Raw genomic sequence first — 21,946 nt, forward strand, 5'->3', positions numbered from 1 at the left:
TGTAAATCAATATTCAAAACAGTTGAAATAATATCAAAAATATCTTTCACAATTTTGATTAGTCACAGACTACGAATACATGGGAGTTGACTTTTGCAGACCTATTGACCTTGCAACAAATTAAACCATGCATTTTAAAATTAATTACACCACTTCCCTGTGAGAGCTGCAATTCCAGATAACTGTGGAAGAGGACTTTGATGTCAGCCTGGGATCAGCCTCCAACCTGATGGCATGAACATTGACTTCTCTAACTTCTGTTAATGCCCCTCCTCCCCTTCTTACCCCATCCCTGACATATTTATTTGTTTGTTTTTTTTCCTCTGTCTCTGCCCATCACTCTGCCTGTTCTCCATCTCCCTCTGGTGCTCCCCTCCCCCTTTCTTTCTCCCTAGGCCTCCCATCCCATGATCCTTTCCCTTCTCCAGCTCTGTATCACTTTTTGCCAATCACCTTTCCAGCTCTTAGCTTCATCCCACCCCCTCCGGTCTTCTCCTATCATTTCGCATTTCCCCCTCCCCCCACTACTTTCAAATCTTTCCTTTCAGTTAGTCCTGACGAAGGGTCTCGGCCCGAAACGTCAACAGCGCTTCTCCCTATGGATGCTGCCTGGCCTGCTGTGTTCCACCAGCATTTTGTGTGTGTTGTTTGAATTTCCAACATCTGCAGATTTCTTCGTGTTCAGTCTTAGATTACTCCTTTTAATCAGCACACCTCTGTTGTCCAAACAATAACTGAGAGGCCAAAACTAAATTTCATTGCTTTATCAAACAATGTTACTAGGATTCTTCTGTAGTACAGATTCTTAATTACCCAACAAAACACCTAGAAAGTATCAGTCATTCTATGACAAGATCTTCAGTTAACATATTATTTTGAATGAGATAAATTATTAGTTTGGTAACTAATGTTATATATAGATAAATAATTTCAAAAAGTGCAACTTACTTAAGCTGTTGAAACAATAAATCAAGACCTGAAAGTGAAATCAACCAGCATAATTCTTCTACTGTGCTGAAGTAATATCATTTTGTCTGGGTACTTCCTTTGTACTGGGTTTTCATTGCTGTTAAGCTGACTGTAACTGTGCTCCATGTTCTTCACATGTAAAGTAATAATTACTTTCCCTACTCTAAATCTTTCCCATATCTTTGGCTCATACTCCTGTTCAGTTAAACCATTGCCAATCTCCACAGCCCCTTAGTGTTGCAATAATGTTCAGAACTAATGGCTTGTAAGTGAAACTTTACAAGCAGTTTTGATTACCATTTAATTAAATGGTAGTGTGGCACGTGGTCAAGTGGGTAAGGCATTGGTCTAGTTCGAGCCTCAGCTAAGGCAGCATGCTGTGTACTTGAGCAAGGCACTTAACCACACATTGCTTTGCGACGACACTGGTGCCAAGCTGTATCGGATGCCCTTCCCTTGGACAACATCGGTGGTGTGGAGAAGGGAGACTTGCAGCATGTGCAGCTGCTGGTCTCCCATACAACCCTGCCCAGGCCTGCGCCCTGGAAACTTTTCAAGGCGCAAATCCATGGTCTTTTGAGACTGACGGATGCCTATAATTCAATGGTTCAATTTAATATTAGAGAATGCATGCAGTATACAACCTGAAATTATTACTCTTCACAGACATCCATGAAACAGAAAAAAACCCGTAGAATGAATGACAGAAAAATGTTAGGACCCTGAAGTCCCCCCTCCCCCTCCATGCAGAAGCAGCAGGAAAAGCATCAGCTCCCCCCCCCCCACCCACTATGCAGCAATAGCAAAGCCCTCAAAGAGACATTATCTAGAGTCTATCAAGAACTACTGTCCATGCCAATACCTCGACATCTTAGACAGGCTCTCTCTCTCAATAGCAAGCGAGAGGGAGATATCGCTTCTGCAACGAGAGGGGAGACCAACAGCACCTGACCAGAGAGAAAGCTCAGCACCTGATTAATGTTGGATTTCTTTGTAATGGAGCTAGGGAGTAAGAACAACATCTAAATTCTGAACTTGAATTTGGTTCAGTTTTTACCAGATGAATTTTGATGCAAATAAAAAAAAACTCAAAAATGGTGAGGGAATTTATTCCCTAGTCTTTTCCTTTCAAAGTAAATCATGTGGCTGATTTACCTTTCACCCCGTTACCAAATTTGAGCCCACTCATTGAGTGATTGATTATACAGGAGTTGCCACGGCAACATTCTGCTGGGATTCAACAATTGGCTGGTATGTGATGTAACTTTGGCATTGGAGACTGAGTATTTCCTGTACCTCCTCTCAGCCATTCTGAAACTTATCACTCTTACTTCTTCAGGCCCAACTTTTTGCTCAAAGATCTGCAAATATTTCAGTCAGTCGCTGCAGATATCATTGGCACCTGACATGTAGATTCTGAACAAATACTCTTCTGGATTTAGCTGGCTACAGGAGCTTTTTGTCCTCTGCCTTTTAGATCACCTCCAGGAAGTCAAACCCCATCCCAGAATTTTAGCTCTACATTTGGATAGAGCTTCGTATAAAACCAGAACGAAAATAAAATAACTGTCAATTTTGGAAATCTGAAACATAAACAGAAAATGCTGTCAGATTTTGTTTACAGAAAGAGAACAGAATTAATGTTTCAGGCTTGGGGTCTTATTGATGAAGGATCTCTGAACTGAAATGTTGACCATGTTTCTCTTTTCACAGATGCAGCTTGACCTCCTGAGAGTTCCAAATATTTTTTTGTGTCTCTATTTTAGATATTGACCCTAATTGGACAAGTTTCTAGTGAAGAGAACTTGATTATGTTTGTCTTTTATTCTCATGGATTCTGCGTGAGCCGCTGAAGATTTTGCTCTTATTTCAGATACATTGAGTCCGAAACATTCTAAAGGTTATTATCTTTGGATTAATACCTAGGTGTTTATCATATCCTGTAATTTTCACCGTCTGAGATGTAAAGTTTTTGGTCCAATCCTCACTACAGACTGCTAAAAACATATATCTCTGTTTTCTGAGGTGGTTGTAAATAATTCTAGTTGAAGACCCAAGGGGTTCTGCTTGGCTGCCAGAGAACATTCACAATGGAAAAACACCTGCAAAAATTCATGTTGTCATTGCTTTTTGTGGCTCTTTACTAAGGGCAAATTGGCTACAGTTTTTGCTTCGTGAATAATCTAGACTACATTTAAAATCATTTATTGCCTAATTAAGTACTTCAGGTTAGAATAACTGAAGGATTATGTATTATTTTCTTTATTATGCAATAAAAAATTGGAATTTGGGTCAAAGTTAGGCATGAACATAGAATCGACAAGTCAGTTGTTGTTGCCAACTCAAGGCTCATAAAATGTTCTTTGCTTTGTTACTGGCACTATTTAATGTCTGACACAACAATCAAAATGAGCAGAGGACAATGGTGGTTTGTGTCTTGTAGCATGAAAATGAAAGATTACGTAGTTCACTAAAAATGATCTTTCTGTAATCTGTTCCCTTGCCCAGGTATGATGGATACAACAATATTATTGCTGCAAATTGTACCCTGGCTTCGGTTGCATTAAATGCAGACATAACTTTCTTTAAAACCAGTAGTCATAACAGTGATTTCATGGTTCAAGCCAATAATTGCTTTGTATCACTTAAGGGAAGGAAAATGAATTAATTGTTTGGAAAGCAATGTGAAAAGGATAATTAAATGCATGGTTTTCAATGGATACAGAACACTCCTTTGTTTTCATGGATGTTTGTGAAGAAAAAGCATTTCAGGATGTATACTGTATACATTTCTCTGACATTAAATTGGACCTTTGAGCCTTTGAAATGGAGACAGGAATGGAAAAAAAGGGTATGTTTAAAAATTAAATAACAAAGTAATGTTAAAAATATGGAATGGATTGTTCATGAAACAAGTGACTGGCAAGAATTACTAACGGAGAATTTAATTGTACTTCAGAGATGTACTTTGAAAAGAGCAAGGCTTTGGAGACCAATTTCCTCATTGGGTGACAAATTTCAAAGCTCATATTGGAAATACTAAGATGCAGAAGAAAAATTAGGCTGCACATAATATAGTGTATTTCTTCATTTATCTTAATCTTGGATTTCAGATCCATGCCTTGGGAGTCTAACTTGTGCAGTGTATGGAATGAACAAACTTGCATTTATATGGTATTTATATTTACATGGTATTTTCCCCAGTCTCAGAAAGCAATTTACAGCCAATTAAATACCTTGTAGTCTTTACCATTTGCTCAAAACCAGGGTGCTAATATCAGTGGTATGATACGCCTTTTAATTAATTATAAACACAAGGGATTCTGCAGATCATCTGCCCATCACCTTCCCCTGGTGCTCCTCCTCCTTCCCTTTCTGTTATGGTCCACTCTCCTCTCCTATCAGATTTGTTCATCTTCAGCCCTTTACCTTTCCTATCCCACCTACCTTCACCCATCACCTTCCAGCTACCCTTCTTCCTCTCCTCCCAATTTTGTATTCTGGCGTCCTCCTGTCCTGAAGAAGGGCCTTGGCCTGAAATGTTGACTGTTTGTTCATTTCTATAGATGCTGCCTGACTTCTGAGTTCAGCATTTTGTGTGTATTGCTTTGGATTTCCAGCATCTGCAAAATCTCTTGTGTTTTGATTCTGCAGATGCTGGAAATCCAAAGCAACACGCACAACATGCTGGAGGCACTCAGCAGATCAGGAAGCATCTGTGGAATTGAATAAACAGTTGACATCTTGAGCTGAGACCTTTCATCAGGCCTGGAAGGGAAGGGGGAAGAAGCCAGAATAAGGTGGTGGGGAAAGGAAGGAGTACAAGATAGAAAGATTTAGGTGAAGCCAAGTGGGTGGGGAGGGGGAATGAAGTAAGGAGCAGGGAGGTAATAGGTAGAAAAGGTAAAGTGCAAGAAAAGAAGGAACCTGATAGGAGAGGATAGTGGAGCATTGGAGAAAGGCATCAGGGGGAGGTAATATGTAGGTGAAGAGAGGAGGAGAGGTATGAGTGGAGCCAGAATGGGGAACAGAGGAAGAGGGAAGGGGCAGGGGAATATATGATCTCTTTAACTAAATTGATTGAGTTGTAGGCAATTAATAACAAGGGATTTTCACATCCACCTGAACAGGTTAATGAGAGTCCCACCTGAAGATCTCTTCTGAGAGATGACACTTCTGTTCACAAGGCATTCCTTCTGCAATGAACTGAAGTGTCAGCCTGGATTCTCTGAATCAGGGCTCAGTTCTCTGAATCTTTGATCTTTTGGCCCAAAAGCATGCACTATTATTAAGCCAAAATGATACATTATTGCAAAAAAGTTATTAATCTACCACTGTTATCCAGCAGCTTTCATGCACAAATTATGTTCAGATCTTGGACTCCACTAACTCAAGCCTTTGCCTGCCAAAAACTGCTAGAAATATTGTGAATGGTTTAAGTGCTAATATTTCAAATAAAGGGAAAGGCATCATAGAATTTAAATTGTGGAGGCAATGCGTTCGACAACATTGATTGCTTGATCATTTTACGAAAGCTGCCTTCTACAGTGGGGATCTCCCTCAATTTTTGAATGAATAATCATCGTTCCCATCTATGATCACTCAAATATTGGTTTTATTATAGAGTGAAAAGATGGTCTAGCATATTGTCTTACATGCACCAGAGAAACTTTCACAGTAATTGATGTGTTAATATAATAGTCATATTATATAGCCTACTTGACTCTGTTAAAAATATTGCATAATAAATAGTAGATTTTGTGAAGGTTAGGACTTTATCAGACAGGAGTAATAGATTTTGGACGTGCATTTGTGAAGAACTCAGGGGAAAAGGTACAGATATGGTAATTCATACAGGAAATATATTAAGCATTGCACACAGTGTACACCAATTCTGTCTACTATTTAAGAGATGGTTAAGCATGACTCTTCCATTCTCCTTCCTTGTTTTCTAATAACATCAGCATTCCAAGATGGGGAACATGCTGGAATTCAGGCATTCCATACTGTTGCAAATATCCATAAATTTATCCTGATTTTTTTCTCTTCAAAAGGAGATACTGGATTATTTAGGGAGATTAAATGGACATAAAATTAATAATAACAACAACTTTATTTATAGAGCACTTTTAAACAGATAATGTATTTCACAGCACTTCACAATGGGGCAAAGTTCAAACATGAATATAAAATAAAACTAAACATGAAAATAAAAGATGAAAAATTGTCAATTAAAAACAAGGTTAAATAAATAGGCTTTAGGTGCCATTTTTAAGTGTCAACTGAGTCTGTAAGCCTTACAGTCTATGTATTAAATTCCACAGTTTAGGGATGTGGTTCAAAAAAGCTAATGTGCCAATTATCTTTTGAGGGAGATTGTTTAAATTTAAGGGACCAGTGGAAGAAAACCTGAGAGCTCTTGCGGGATTATAAAACAAAAACTGATTCTGTGATGTACTCTAGTCCCAGAACATTAATAACTTTAAAAGCAAGCAAGAGAACTTTAAAATAATTTAAAAAGATACAGGAAGCCAATGCAGAGAAGCTACTGCAAGAGTGATATATTCCTGAATGCTGGTTTTGGTTAAAAGCCTACCAGTAAACAGTGCAATGCTGTAATCTAGTCTATTCAGTATAAAGGTGTGAATTAGTTTATCAGCATCATTTGTGACAGACACAAACATACTTTTGCAATATTTCTTAAGAGTAGTAATGCAGTTCTGGTCACTTTCTTTATGTGGGATTTAAAATTCAAGTCTGGATCAAGGATAACTCCCAGGCTAGTTACTGCTAATTTTACAAGGGGAGCCAAGTTCCCAAGTTTACCAAGAAGTGTATCTCTTTTGACTTCGGGACCAACCAAAAGTATTTCAGTTTTATCTCCATTTAGCTTTAGGAAATAATTGCTCATCCATTTGTTTATTTCAGCCATACCAGAAGTCAGTAAAGATAAGGGTGCTATCATCCTCAGGCTCAACCAAGATATACAATTGTGTGTTATCTACACAAAAACTGTGGAAATCAACTTTATGCTCTCTAATGATGTCTCCTTCAATTAAACTGGTTTATGCTAGAATCAATGCTCTGTTCTTAATCCTTAGTTCACAGTTGAGTTTCTTTAATGGTCTAAAGACAAATCACATGATTGGCTAAGACTGACAACCATCGGTTTGCTACACACTTCTTTCTTCTCACAAAAACAAAAATGCTTATTGTGAATGAGTACCACCATTTTTGGCCCCTTCTGGAGATCGAATACTTCACTTAGGAATGTTCATGCCAGGAAGGCTCTTGTCAAAATCTCAAATGTGTATGATTCAAAATTATCATTGCAAAACTAGAAATTGAAACATCAGCAGATTCTTCATTCACCAGGGATCATCATTCTTGGAGATAACGTTGTCAGACTAGAAGGGATTCTGCAAAATTAAATTATCCTACTGTTCCTGACTCTTTTCACATGATCACCATGAAGAGACAGTAGTTACAAAGAACTTTCAGCCAGCGGAGTCTAATTAACTGTGACAATCTTGCTTTCAGCCCAGGACCCTCCCACCTATTCCTTCCTTACTACCTCTACTGCATGGACTTGTGCCTCACAATCAGAAACTCATATTTGAAAAATATAAGATTGCATTGTTGAATTTTGATATTACCAGATTATTTGGTAAAGAATCAAATTATTTTCTCAGCAATCCTTCTCCTATATGGAAAACATTTTTTAAAAAAGGTCCAATCAGCATTATCATAGACTCAAGAATTGTGTAAAGTCCCTTCTAGAGAACAATACAGTCATTGACAAGTTTTTATTTGGACGGATATGTTGCTCCCCTGTGGATAATGAAATATTGTATCTATAAATTCAAAACCACAGATACTGCTACTTAATTTATGCAAGATTATGGAAAATGTGATTTTGGGTTCCTAAGGAGAAATATTTGGCTTTAGCAATGTTTCAAATTTTAATAATACAACTGCATGTTTCTCCATCTGCTGGTCTTAAAGGTGAATATGGGATTTTATACAGATCCTTCCGAATATCGACTGTGACCATTGGTTTTATGCAATATATGGACAACCTTGAACCAGGGATGAACTAAACAAGGAGGGTGTGGCCATTTTTCTCACTGATGAAAACTCTAATAATGTCCGGGTTGTGACTGCAGAAACAAAAATCAAACATGGAACAGAAGGAGAAAAAAGACTGAAGATGCTGGAACCTGGAACAACAGATTTTTGGGAGATCGTCAGAGCGTCAGACAGCATCTATGGAGACAGAGATGGTTGATATTTTGGGACAGGACCCTGAATCAGGATTGAGAAGGAAAAGGAAAAGGAAAAGTTGCCATTCAACAGTGCCTTGAAAAAGTATTCAGCCCTCAACCCATTGCTCACATAAATGAGTATTACAACCAGGGATTTTGATCAATTTAACTGAGAATTTTTATTTCTGAATCACATGCTTCTTCCCCACCCCCACCACCACAGGAGAGCCAAAATAAAACAGGGAAAATTGTAAAGCATAAAAAACTAAACATTCAAAAACTGAAATATCAGCAGTTCAAAAGTATTCATCACCCTTTGCTTAGTTGAACCAACTCTTACAGCTATTACAGACAGTAGTCCTTTTGGATAAGTCTCTATTAGCCTTGCACAACATGATGGAGCAAGATTGGCCCATTCCTCCTTGAAAAACTGTTCAAGCTGTGCCAGGTTAGTTGGGGAGCGGCAGTGGTCAACAATCTTGAGGTCTTGCCAGAGATGTTTGATCGGGTTAAGGTCAGGACTCTGACTGGGCCTCTCAAGGACATCCATTTTCTTCATTTGAAGACGCTCCATGGTTGCTGCGGCAGTAAGCTTTGGGTCAATATCCTGCTGAAGGATGAACTTCCTCTCCAGTTTAAGCTTGCTGGCGGAGGCTAGCATTTTTTAAATCCAAGATCTCTCTGTATTTAGCAGCATTCATCTTCCCATCAATCCTGACCAGATTTCCAGTCCCTGCTGCTGAAAAGCCTCCCCATTGCATGTGCTATCTCTACCATACTTGACAGTGGGAATGATGTTACCTGGCTAATGCGCAGTATTAGATTTATACTTTGTATTGAGGCCAAGGATTTCCAATTTATTCTTCTCTGACCACAAGACGTTCTTTCACATCTTTACAGCATCTTCCAAGTGAAGCTTTGTAAAGTCTTACCGGGCAAGGGTACACTTTTCTTTTAGCCAGGGCTTCTTCCTTACCACTCTTCCATAACTACCCTATGTGTGCAAGGCATTAGAGAGTGTGGAGCCTTGAACTTAATTTCTAGTTGTAGCCACTGATCTCTGCAGCTCACCCAGAGTGTCTGTTGGCATTGCAGCAGCCTCTCTTGCATGTGCCATTCTTCTCCAGTGACTTATTTTAAAGGTGTGGCCTGATCTAGACAGAGTGGCTGTGGTTTCATATTTTCCCAGTTTTTCACAACGGACCAAACTGAGCTCTGAGGTATGTTCGGTGCCTTTGACATGGTCTTGTACCCTTCCCCAGATTTGTGCTTCTCTATACCATTTCTCTGACTTGTCTTAAATGCTCTTTTGTCTTCATTTTGGTTTGGTCTGTTCAAAATCTACCTTACTGTTGGACCTAACAAAGAGAGGGGGTATTTATTCTTCCGAATTTGTTGAAAACAGCTGATCCTCCAATTTTCTACATCAACAAATTGGTGAGTTGGGAAGGTAATACAATACTGCACTAGATGTAGTGTAATGATTACAATGGGGATGAATACTTTTTGAACCTCACGATTCTGGTTTTCAATCTTAAGCAAATTGTTGACAGGTTTCGGAATTTTTCTTTTGATTTGACATGATGCACAATATTTTGTAGATTAGTTCAAAATCCTACTTCAATATATTTTAAATTTAGAAAATGAGACAGTAAAATGTTAAAGTAGTTGTGGGGCTCAATACTTCTTCAAGCCACCGTATAAAAGCATGAAGAGGATGGGATGTACTATCTCTGATTGAGTCCTGTAACCAGTCACATCTTTCCCTTCCTTCGCCCAACTCCCTTCTGCATGGACCATGCTCCGTGGGACTCTCTGTTCCACTCATCTATCTCCATCCACCATTGGTTCCTTCACTTGCAATTCAAGGGAATGCAACACCTGTACTTGAGGACTAAATAGTCTTTCCAGGTGAGGCTGCAGTCCACCTGCATCTCTTCCAACCTGGTTTACTGCATTTGGTGCTCGCAGTGTGGGCTCCTCCACATTGGTGAAACAAAGTGTAGACTAGATTATTGCTTTGCTGACCAGCTGTCTGCAATGGTCATCAGGAGCTTCTGTCATTTAACTCTCCTTCCCATGTCTATCTGACCTGTCTGCTCGAGCATTCTCAATTACCAAAGAGAGGTCAAATGCAAAAAAAAAACCTGACACCTCTTATTCTGCTTGGGTAGCTTACAACCCAATGGTATGAACACTGAGTTTTCTAGTTTTAGGTAACCTCCACCCTGGTGTTCTCCCACACTTATTCACCAGTCTTTGTTCATTTCCCTCATTTCCTCTCCCCACCTGGTTCCACCTGTCATCTGCTCACCTTTTGTATGACTACGTATTGGCGACCTTTCCTGTTCCCTTGGTCCTAATGCAGGGTATTAACCTGAAATGTCAACTACACCTTTCAGCTCCGTAGCTGCTGCTTGACCTGTTGGGCTTTTCCCAGTGTAGAACATGGTACCAGAAACTGTCCCCTCCAGTCTTTTCTTGAGTACAAGGCAGATGTCCTTAAGCCACACAGTATTTCATAAAATGAGAGATACAAGTTACTAGCATTGCCTATTATTCTCCACTTTTGCTGGATTCTTTTAAATGTATTAATCTCAGTTATACAAGTTAAGATGCTACAAAATGCTGAAAAAAGATGCAGAAAGGTCACATAGTAATTGCTACCAGTTAAGGGACTCACCACACAATTATGAGTTTATTTTTAGTTTATTTGTCATCAAGTTAAACATCAAAAACACTGCTGGTATTGGTTACACAAAACACATTTAAGCCTGAAAATTTACATATCACATTCATGTAATTGCTTTTGTGGAATGATTTCAGTACTCAGGCTTTAACAACAAATCACATTAAGACTAGATGCTCACAGGAACTAAAAAAATGATAAACCAAAATGTAAAAGTGTACTACATTAATGAGGTAAAGGGCAACTGAGCCACTGAAAATATTTACATGACTCAGTTTCCTCAAATGACCAAGTTAGAATGACTGCAAACCAACAAAAAGTTTTTATTTAAATATATATTAATAGCAAAAAACAAAATTGAAACACCAAGTAACTATGATTCAAAAGATGATTTTCTCTTGATTCCAACAACACATATTTCAATTGAAAACAGATTTAGTAAGCCAGCAGGTAATATTATTTTTACGGTACTCTTGCTAATTGATTGAGCTTTTGAACATGTAGCTTCAGCTCACATAAAGTCCAAGAAGAGATGACATTTATATTTCTCTAACTGACTGCAAACTCTAACTGGTACTTAAAGTTAACAACATCAAAGACTTTTTTATTTGCAAAAACAAAAATGGTTCAAAGGAAATGAAATTTAGTAAATTTTAACAGACAAAATGAAAAGGCACAAATATGTCCAATATTAAGGTATTTACAAATTCCGTACTAAATTATTACTGTAACTCAATAGCTAGTTGTCTTTCTTAATGTCCTGCATATTATTTTCATAATTGGTACATCGTTTAATCACATGCCAGTAATAAAGACACCAGTAAGTCATGCTAAAACTTATTGCTTTTGATAATGAAACCAGTGGTTTCAATTCTCAGCATCTTTAACACCAATATTTACCCCATGCTGGTACGACTGTAGTCACTAGATCTGTCAGACTATAACTGCCATATAACATCTTCAGCTTATCAAGCAACACACTGACTTGCACTGGGGATATTATTAAACACTATAGAAACTGACACACTCTCAGCAAATGACCTCTAGAAAGTACAATAATAAATCTGCTTCCTACAGCATTTCAGATGTGTTGTGGAAGTTCTCAGACTGTGATATCTCAGAATTTGTACAATGCTGCCAAGTCAGCTGAGTCTCATTTATTACATAGTTTAAACTCATCAAATGTGTCTTGAGACTTTGTACAGACCAAGTTCTGTTCTGTGCTTTACTTAGTCGAATACAATGCAAAATGACCGCTCACATTTTCTGCTGTTTCTCAGAGTACCATGCAGAAGGACTAAATAAGTCTTACTTTGATTATGCTCAAAATCAAACATTTACTTTTCACCTATATTAAACTCACTGACACCAAATATCCAGACTGCTTTTCACACAACACTGATAGTGTTTAAAGTATACTGAATAGATGGCTGTTCTTTTATAATCCCACAAGGCAATGCTGTGAATGAACTACTTCCTGACGTGAGTCACCTTGCTGTTTTATTAGAGTGAAATGCCACAGCAGTTTTAATGCCTGGCCTTTTGCAACATTTTGCATCTGCTATATTTAGCTCCCTCTCATTTTCAGCAGTAATTCTTCCCTGCAAACATTCAAGAAAACTTTGAGAAGAAAATAACAAGGATTAGGGAGTTTAAAAATTATTCTGTTAAGACTATACAAGCATGTCACGGGGTAGAAATAAAGAGTTTGATTTAATGTTTAAAGATTAATTTGTAATCCAGAGTAACATATACAATGACATCACTGTATAATCTGTAATCTGACTCTAAGATTTCTAATTCCACAGATTGTTTCCCCACATTGTAAATCTACTGCTATAAATATATGATATTCTCTTTACTATGAAGTAGTCAACTCAAATTCAGACTACCCCCTCAAGTTACAGAGAGGGTGCGTTTCTAGAAAACAGTCTGCATCTGTCATACGATGCTGCGTCATCTGTACATGCATCAAGAAATGTGATGCAAAAAAGTGTCTACTTATTTATTACCCCCACATAATTTACATGAGAAAAAACTTCATTCCATATCTCAACTTTCTGGGTAGTAGTTTAAAAATTCTGTAGGGGTGAACATCTGTAACACAGGGGTCATCTGCACCAAATGAAGCCAGCTCAATCTGTAATGGACTGGTGGCTCTCACATTTGCCAGTTTTATCCATCCCAGTGATTTGGCAGCTAAACAAATGGAGGAAACGTTTGCTTTGTCTGAGGAAATGTGTAGAGTCAAATATTGCTCCTCCCGATTTGATTGCTGCAGCTAGGCACACATCCTCAGAAGGCAACTGAAAGACAAAATTAAAAGCATTAGAAATAGAAGCCATTTCTGAATGGGATCATTCTGCCACCATCTTGTTCTGGAATGTAAATCCTGCTGTGATCATTGGCTCAGTTAATGTAGACTGAAAGGCTTGGAATAAACAGCCAGGATTTAGGGACAGACACCCAAGGTTTTGTTGGGAGTTGCTTAAGAAGGTATTAAATTGGGATTAAGAAAACCTTCGGTAAGAAGGGGAAATTAAAGAATTTGCAACAACCTTTGAAGTAAATAAAACTTCTAAGTGGAACTTCTGTTGTGAAAATGATAAAATGCTGTCATGAAACTTGAGATAATGTTGTAGTTCTAACAAGAACATAGAACATAGAGATCTACAGCACATTACAGGCCCTTCGGCCCACAATCATGTGCTGACCATGTAACCTACTCTAGAAACTGCTCAGAATTTCCCTAGTGCATAGCCCTCTATTTTTCTAAGCTCCATGTACCTATCTAAGAGTTTCTTTAAAAACCCTATTGTATCCACTTCATCCACTGCTGCCAGCAGTACGTTCCACTCTCTGTGTGAAAAACTTACCCCTGACATCCCCTCAGTACCTATTTCCAAGCACCTTAAAACTATGCCCCCTCATGTTAGCCATTTCAGCCCTGGGAAAAAGCCTCTGTCTATCCACGTGATCAATGCCCCTCATCATCTTATACACTTCTATCAGGTCGTCTCTCATTCTCTGTCGCTCCAAGGAGAAAAGGCCAAGTTCACTCAACCTATTCTCATAAAGTACGCCCTCCAATCCAGACAACATACTTGGAAAATCTCCTCTGTACTCTCTCTATAGTATCCACAGCCTTCCTGTAGTGAGTGAGCAGAACTGAACACAGTACCTCAAGTGGGGTCTGTCCAAGGTCTTATATAGGCTGTAACATTACCTCACAGCTCTTGAACTCAATCCCATGGTTGATGAAGGCTAAACACCATACACTTTCATAACAACACTATCAACCTGCACAGCAGCTTTGAATGTCCTCTGGACATGGACTCCAGGATCTCTCAGATCCTCCGCAATGCCAAAGAGTCTTACCATTAATATTATATTCTGTCTTCAAACACTATTTTAATAGTTCACAGTGACTGATACAGATCAGAATCAGGATCAGGTTTAATATCAATGGCATACATTGTGAAATTTGTTGACTTTCCAGCAGGAGTTCAATGCAGTACATAGTAATAGAGTAAAAACTTTGGATTACAATAAATAAACGAACAAATAAATAAATAAATATAGTTAAATTAGCAAAGTGTAAAAGGTAAACAGAGTAATAAAAAGTAGTGGAGCTAATGTTCAATGTCCATTCAGAAATCCGGCGGCAGAAGAATTTATGAATTTGCAGCTTCATAAATTTCCTTTTATGGCTTTTGAATATTGTTGTTTCAGAAAAACCTTTGTTCTTAACAACTTAGCTGTGCCACGAATCCACTTGACTGTATTTGTCTAGAAACACTATTTACTGATACTGTTTTGATACTGTATGATTTATGAGACAATATAACCAGTAGCTAAATCAACAGTTTTGCAAGTAGTTAAATCTAATAATGGACTGTAGAACTGAATTTTATTGTTATAGACTTTGAAGGTATGTTACATGTTGAGGGAACTGATTATTTATATTGAGTGTTGTAAACTGATGAGGCTAAAGCATGCGTCAGCAGGCAAGTTATCAGCAAGCTTGAAATAGCTGTTTCCAGCTAGGTGTTACCTGGGGATAAAAACAATTTAGAATCTGAATCAGAATCAGGTTTATTATCACTGACATGTGACATGAAATTTGTTAACTTAGCAGCAGTTCGATGCAATAAATAATAGAAAAAAACTAAAAAATAATAATAATAGTGAATAATTAAATCAATTATAGTATACGTATATTGAATAGATTTTAAAAAGTGCAAGAACAGAAATACTGTATATTAAAAAAATTGAGGTAGTGTCCATGGGTTCAATGTCCATACAGGAATCGGATGGCAGAGGGGAAGAAGTTGTTCCTGAATCGCTGAGTGTGTGCCTTCAGGCTTCTGTACCTCCTGCCTGATGGTAACAGTGAGAAAAGGACATGCCCTGGGTGCTGGAGGTCCTTAATAATGGATGCAGCCTTTCCGAGACACTGCTCCCTGAAGATGTCCTGGGTACTTTGCAGACTAGTATGCAAGATGGAGCTGACTAGGTTTACAACCTTCTGCAGCTTCCTTCGGTCCTGTGCAGTAGCCACCTTATACCAGACAGTGATGCAGTCTTTCAGAATGCTCTCCACGGTACATCTTTTTGCAGGTATCGAGGACAAATAAACAAATTTTTTTCCATACAGCAAAAAGGGCTCTTTAAATATTTCTCCAACAAACTGGGTTATCCCTTTGAAATAATATAAACTTACCACGACGTGATGGCGTAATGCTTTGAAGGGCCGATTCTTACTGTAGCCAGTACTACTGACTCGGAAGAGATAGGAGCTGTCTAAGCCGGCAATACTGGCATCACTCTCTCCATTCTTCATCTGAAATGTCATGCCCTTTAGAACATGTAGTACAATCCCAGATGACGTTAGCATGTTCTGCAAAGTGTTCCCAGATGTCTAACGAAACAAAGGAAATTGGTAATGGTGTCAGAAGAATGATTTAAGCACGACAGATAGAAAAGGCAGCATCTGGGACTGGTCAGAGGAGGATAAATCATTACAAAACTGTCACTAAAATCAAGCCTGACTTTAGTACAAATGCTATGCCAAAAGCCTAGTTGTAAAATTTCTTAGGTAACGGAATGATGTATCATATTTAGTCCTGGTGAATTACTAGAATATAAAACATTGCACATTTGGACTGGATTTTTCAATTCTAGTTGGAAAGGACTGTGGATAAACTTTCAGTCCTTCTCAAGGCCCTTCTTACATTAATAATAAGAGCAAATTTGGTAAATTTTTCCATTTGACACCCATGAAAACCCTCAATGCTACAGTTGTGGATTCACCAGCCCAAAGTAATCAATTACTACTCCAATTGTACCAGCCTCCCTCTTTAAAAATATTATGCCCAGCTAAAGGACCCCTGACCAAATAAGGAACAGAAAAAGGATAATTGTTTGCATCTGCAAGGTGCCAAGAGAAACCAACATTCATAATAATCAACCTCTGAAAATATTCTGTTTCCTGTGGTATAATATGGATGATAAGTTAGGTGAAGAATATAATTAGTTATACTTTACAAAATGAAGGCTAGATCAATATACAGTTTAATATGGAGTTACCTTGTCATTCTGATGGCATCTGGAGCAAGTCAGAAGAATGGCACTCTTGCTTGCTTTGCTGCGGAAAGGCCACTGAGCTACCAGTTTCACAGCAGCTGGCACATTGAGGGTGGCATTGTGGGTGAACTTCAGATTACTGGAAAGTGTACAGATAAAGCAGATGTAACATATTCAGGACTGGAGCTTTACCATTCATTTTTAAAGTCTTCTGACCAATCTCTGGCTAACATTAGAATAGCACAAACCAAAATTGTGAGCTTTGAGTTGGAAACCACCAAGTTTTGCCTCACAATCCTCCAGCAGGACACACACCGTAAACAACAACAGGAAGTCCATGTGTACGTCCACCAGGTGTTACCCTGCCTCAAATAATTACCTTCAAATTCTACTGCAAATTATTAAAAATAAATGCTGCAGTGCAGTCAAAAATTTGCATCTCCAGTCCTTGTTCCACTAAAGATACTGGCTTGTATTTTGCATTAATTTTGCTCTTCCAAAACTGAATCAATAAGGTTGTCATCCATACATTATAGATTGGTTGAATGCTCTGACAGACACGTTCTCCTTAACTGATATTTGACCACTGGCAAATGGAATTGTTCAATATGACATATCCAATTTACATGATGGGTGAAAGGCTTGCAAGGCTAGCATTGATTGTCTATTCTCAATTGCCCTTGAGAAGGTGATGGCAAACTGCTTACATCCTTCTGATGACAATACTTTTACTGCATTTTTGGGAGAGTGTTCCAGAATTTAGACCCAATGGAAATGAAGAATCAGCAACGTATTTCCACATTGGGATGGCACGCGACTTGGAGCATTCTCTGTAGCTGGTTTTGTTCACGTGTGCCTTTGCTCTCATCCATTTTGATGGCGGAGGTCATGGAATTGGAAAGTGCTGTACTGGAACCCCACTCACTACCCATAGCATGTGTCACCCCACCAGCAATGTGCTCAGGCTTCTGCATGTGCCATCCACACTCTATCAAGGCCTTTCAACATTTAATAAGTTTCTTCTGAATTCTAGTAGGTACAGGCCCAGAGCCATCAAACACTCTTCATATGACAAGGCTTTCAACCCTGCAATCATTTGTTTCTGAATGGTGTTGAACTTATTGGGTACTGCTGTAGTTGCATGCATCTAACGGAGATTCTGTCATACCCCACCTTGCACCTTAGAGAGACATAGGTCTGATGACATGTCTCTCAGCCAGACACCAGTTTCTGACCTTGTGGCTGCATTACTTGAGTTTCTTTTTTAATCAATGGTGAACTCCAAGATGTTGAGGGGACTTGGAGTCGGGGGTAAGACTCAATGCTTGGTAAGGTTAAGTGGCAAAACTCTCTTGTAGGAGACAATTACTGACTGTTGCTTGTGTGACTTCTACATACTTGAGCTGTTCTAATTTTCTGTGGTGTTTCACGCAGCTAAACATACGGAGAGAACTTAGCTCAGACTTAGGAAGATCACGTACTCAAACTTAGGTGTGTTGTCATCACACAAAATGGAGATCTGAGGAGAAAGCTTTTCTCACAGAGGGTGGAAAGTACATGCAAGGGCTGCCAGAAGTGGTATTTGAGGCAGATGCAATTACAAAACTTAAAGGCATTTGGACAGGTATTTAGATGAGAAAGGCATAGAAGTGGACAGGGGACAAATGCACGCAAATTGTGTTGGCATAGCTTAGCATCACAGTCATGGTGGAAGTGTTGATCCTAATACTGTACTTTTTATGATTTTTATGGAGTGATAAGGTGAACATCATCTTTTACTGGTAGAAGTACCCCAGCATATAGCTGTTAATGCAATTTCTCTGAGGTCAATTGGATTAATGGCAAGATGCTGCTGTGGGATCAACTCGTTAATTCATTGGTTGGCAAGAGTCAATAAATTAGTCTTGGCTAAATTGACGGAAGATGCAATACAGCAGTATTGACCACTACCACAAAGATTCAGTTCCATTGAACAGTACAACATTCAATAGTACACAAATGATACAACCTAGAAACTGGATTGTCCAGTTGTTGCACATGGCTGCGAACATATTTCTACTTTAATATGAGGTTGAGTTTAAAAACTGTAGCTATTATATTTCCATATAAAATTATAAACTGACTATTCCACTATTTAAACACATAGAACACTTTCAGGAAATAAGAAGCGATGAATTTTTTGAAGCTTTTTTTTGCAGTTTTATGTTCATTTAAGCATAGAGTCATAGAAAAATATAGCTCATAAATGGGCCCTTCAGGCCATCTAGTCCGTGCTGAACCATTTAAGCTGCCTATTCCTATCAACCTGCACCCGGACCATAGCCTTCCATACCCCTACCATCCATGTACCTATCCAAACTTCTCTTAAACATTGAAATTGAACTTGCATGCAGCACTTTTCTGGCAGCTCATTCGACTGTGTAATAACTAACTACTATTACACAACTACCAACTTCTGCGTAAAGACACCCTAAAGGTATTTTTTTTTCTAAGACTGTATATTTGTTATAAGAGTTGAGTTACAATTTAATTTGTAGGAGGGTTATATTCAGCAGTACAAAGGCCCCTGAAGGGCATTCACTGCACTAATATGGGTAAGTTTACAGCCTTACCCTGGCTCTTTTTCCAAGTACCATGGGAGGGAGGTTGTGTTATCGCTTCTCACAGTGAGGAGATGCTGTTCATGTATTCCATTGTCACCAAAGCCAATGAAACCAAATTTTACATCCGAGAGTCCTGAGTAAAAAAAAAGAGAGTGAAAAACCACAATCACATTCTCCAGTCTGACAAATACAATTGAGAGTTTATATAATTTTTAACTTCATTACAATGATAAAATCCAAGCCCCCCAATTATTATAAGCTATTATAATGACCCCACCCATGCAGTTCCTCAATTCTAAGTAATGAGGAAGACGGGATAACAAAAATCAAATCTACAACCAGAATTGCTCTGGAGGCCTAAACCTAAGGGGTTCATGCTTAAAACTCCAAATCAGTTGGGGTTTAGCTTACAAACCCTGTTTCTATCTGGGACATTCATTTTGACAGGGGAACTTAAAAATACTCTCTCAGATGTGACACTGAAAAAAGCAATGCTGCAAGCTGCCTCTCAGAAGTGATAGATAGATAGATAGATAGATAGATAGATAGATAGATAGATAGATAGATAGATAGATAGATAGATAGATAGATAGATAGATAGATAGATAGATAATAGTCTGGAAAGTTTCTCTCACCCACCCATCCTGTCAGTTTTCCATAAACCTCACTGTGACCAACTGAAAATCAAGGAAGTGCAGATGCTGGAAATCTGAAATCAAAGTAGGAAATCCTGAAAACACTCAGCTGGCTTGACGAAGGGCGTCTGAATTGAAGTTTAACTCTATTTCTCTACACATGCTTCCCAACCCATTGGATGTTCTCGGCATTTCCTTTTTCACTCTGGGTATTTCTACACAAGTTTCTGTACTGGAGACGAAATAAGTGGAAATGGAAGGAAGATATGGGATAAAGCGGAAATGCTACAAATGTTGAATAAGGTTATAGATGTTGGAAAGCCAACACAAATCTGCAGAATTGCATGCTGTCTTTTGACAGCATATGTAATATGTTCTATACTTCAAAGATGGGGTTCTGTAAATTAAGATGAAATTGTGTAGTAGTAGTCCCAGTGGCCTGAAATCCCACTCACACAGCTCAGCTAATTGGCAATATGAGACCTCCCATCATTCACTTGTCCAGATTCATCAACATTCTCTGCCCATCTCCCTAGCTGTTTGTTGCCAAACCAGTTACCTGTTGAAAAAACCATTAGAGAATGAGACACCCACCTTGTTTTTTGAAGGTTTCAACCAATGAATTAATAAGTGAAGGAAGTTTTACGATAACAGGCTTATTACAGTCTCTTTCTTCAATAATAAAGAGAACATCTGCACGTTTCATAGACATCCATTGTCCACTGTTTATAATATCATCATTTAGCAGACTTTCGCTGTCCTTTCCAGTCACTGTACAAGGAAGAGAGTGCTTAGAAGACAATGCAGAAATATGAAGAGCATTTGAAGGCTCTGGGCCTGTATTCACTAGAATTCAGAAGATTGAGAGGTGACCTCACTGAAACCCAACAAATGGTGAAAGGCTTTGATAGAGTGGATGTGGAGGGGATGTTCCCGTGGTGGGAGAGTCTAAGACCAGAGGACACAGCCTCAGAATGGAGAGGCATCTTCTTAGAATGATGAGAATGAATTTCTTTAGCTAGATACTGGTGAAGCTTTGGAATTCTTTCCCACAGGCAGCTGTGGAGGCCAAGTCTTTAAAACAGAGGTTGATAAAATTCTTGACTGGTCAGGGCACAATAGGATATAGAGAGAAGGCAGGAGACTGGGGTTGAGAGCAAAATTGGATCAGCCTTGATGAAATGGTGGAACAGACTCGATGGGCCAAATGGCCTAATTCTGTTTCGATATCATTTGGTCTTATGATCTGATGCATTGAACGTCCTGTTGAGGGACTTTGAGGATATGGGGATGAGATACACAGTGGGTTTAAAGCATGATATTAGTTATTTTCAACAACATTCACGGACTGTGATGCATGACTGAATGGCTTCTCGGCCATTTTAAATGGCAATAAATGGCATTCACTTCACTGTAGGTTCTGGAATCATAAACAGGTCAAGAATGTGACAGAAGATTCCTTTCTCTAAAGGTTTATTATTAAAACAACAACTTAACAATTTCACACTTCCATTATTAGCAATAGTATTTATTCACATTTACTGAATTCAATTTCCCAAGTGCTCTACCGTTATTTGAACAGGTGTCTCCTGGTCATTCATCAAGCTTTACTGAATACCCTTTGCCTGCTATTCTGAAATACTTATCAGAGCCATCCAATGTTCCCTCTAATATTCTTTTACTGCTGCACGGACCAACCGTTTCTCTGAGCAGGTAATTCTAACATGGACTGAAAACTTGTATCATTTTAATTTTTCTGCACTATACATATTATGAATGATCAGAATGAAAATTGAATAATCACATATTTTGGATTTATTTTTTAATTGAAGGATATCATGAAATATGGTACAGCAAAGGAAATCTTTCATGTTGCGTAAACTCTTTCTTGTCTGTCTTTATCACAAATCCATTGTCTATAAACACTGTCCAGATTAATTTCACTTCCAGATGAAAGATGCATCTTAATCCTCATTAGATCATCCAAATGTTCCACTTCTCGTCTGCTTCTGGATTTACATTTGATTGAATTCATAAGATAGAATCAACGTTTTTAAGTCAGCACCCATCATTATCCTGTGCTGTATCGTATGACATGGCCGATCACGGTCTCTGTGACCATGATTGTTCTTGGCAAATCTTTCTACAGAAGTGGTTTGCCATTGCCTTCTTCTGGGCAGTGTCTTTAAGATGGGTGAC

At 38.6% G+C, this 21,946-nt stretch overlaps 1 protein-coding gene across 1 annotated transcript in view; it reads right to left on the bottom strand.

The window, feature by feature from the left end:
* Positions 1-10,924: 10,924 nt before the first annotated feature.
* LOC140735572 (uncharacterized) overlaps positions 10,925-21,946 on the bottom strand; it is a 288,689-nt gene continuing 277,667 nt past the window's right edge. The window contains exons 73-77 of the mRNA XM_073060773.1: positions 20,342-20,518; positions 19,122-19,245; positions 16,513-16,648; positions 15,647-15,844; positions 10,925-13,229 (exon numbers count right to left, since the gene is read on the bottom strand). Of these exons, the coding sequence (XP_072916874.1) occupies positions 13,059-13,229; positions 15,647-15,844; positions 16,513-16,648; positions 19,122-19,245; positions 20,342-20,518 (806 nt within the window). The 3' untranslated portion in view covers positions 10,925-13,058. The remainder of the gene's footprint in view (positions 13,230-15,646; positions 15,845-16,512; positions 16,649-19,121; positions 19,246-20,341; positions 20,519-21,946) is intronic.

The sequence above is a fragment of the Hemitrygon akajei genome, chromosome 11 (assembly GCF_048418815.1).
Source record: "Hemitrygon akajei chromosome 11, sHemAka1.3, whole genome shotgun sequence".
Classification (NCBI taxonomy): Eukaryota; Metazoa; Chordata; class Chondrichthyes; order Myliobatiformes; family Dasyatidae; genus Hemitrygon; species Hemitrygon akajei.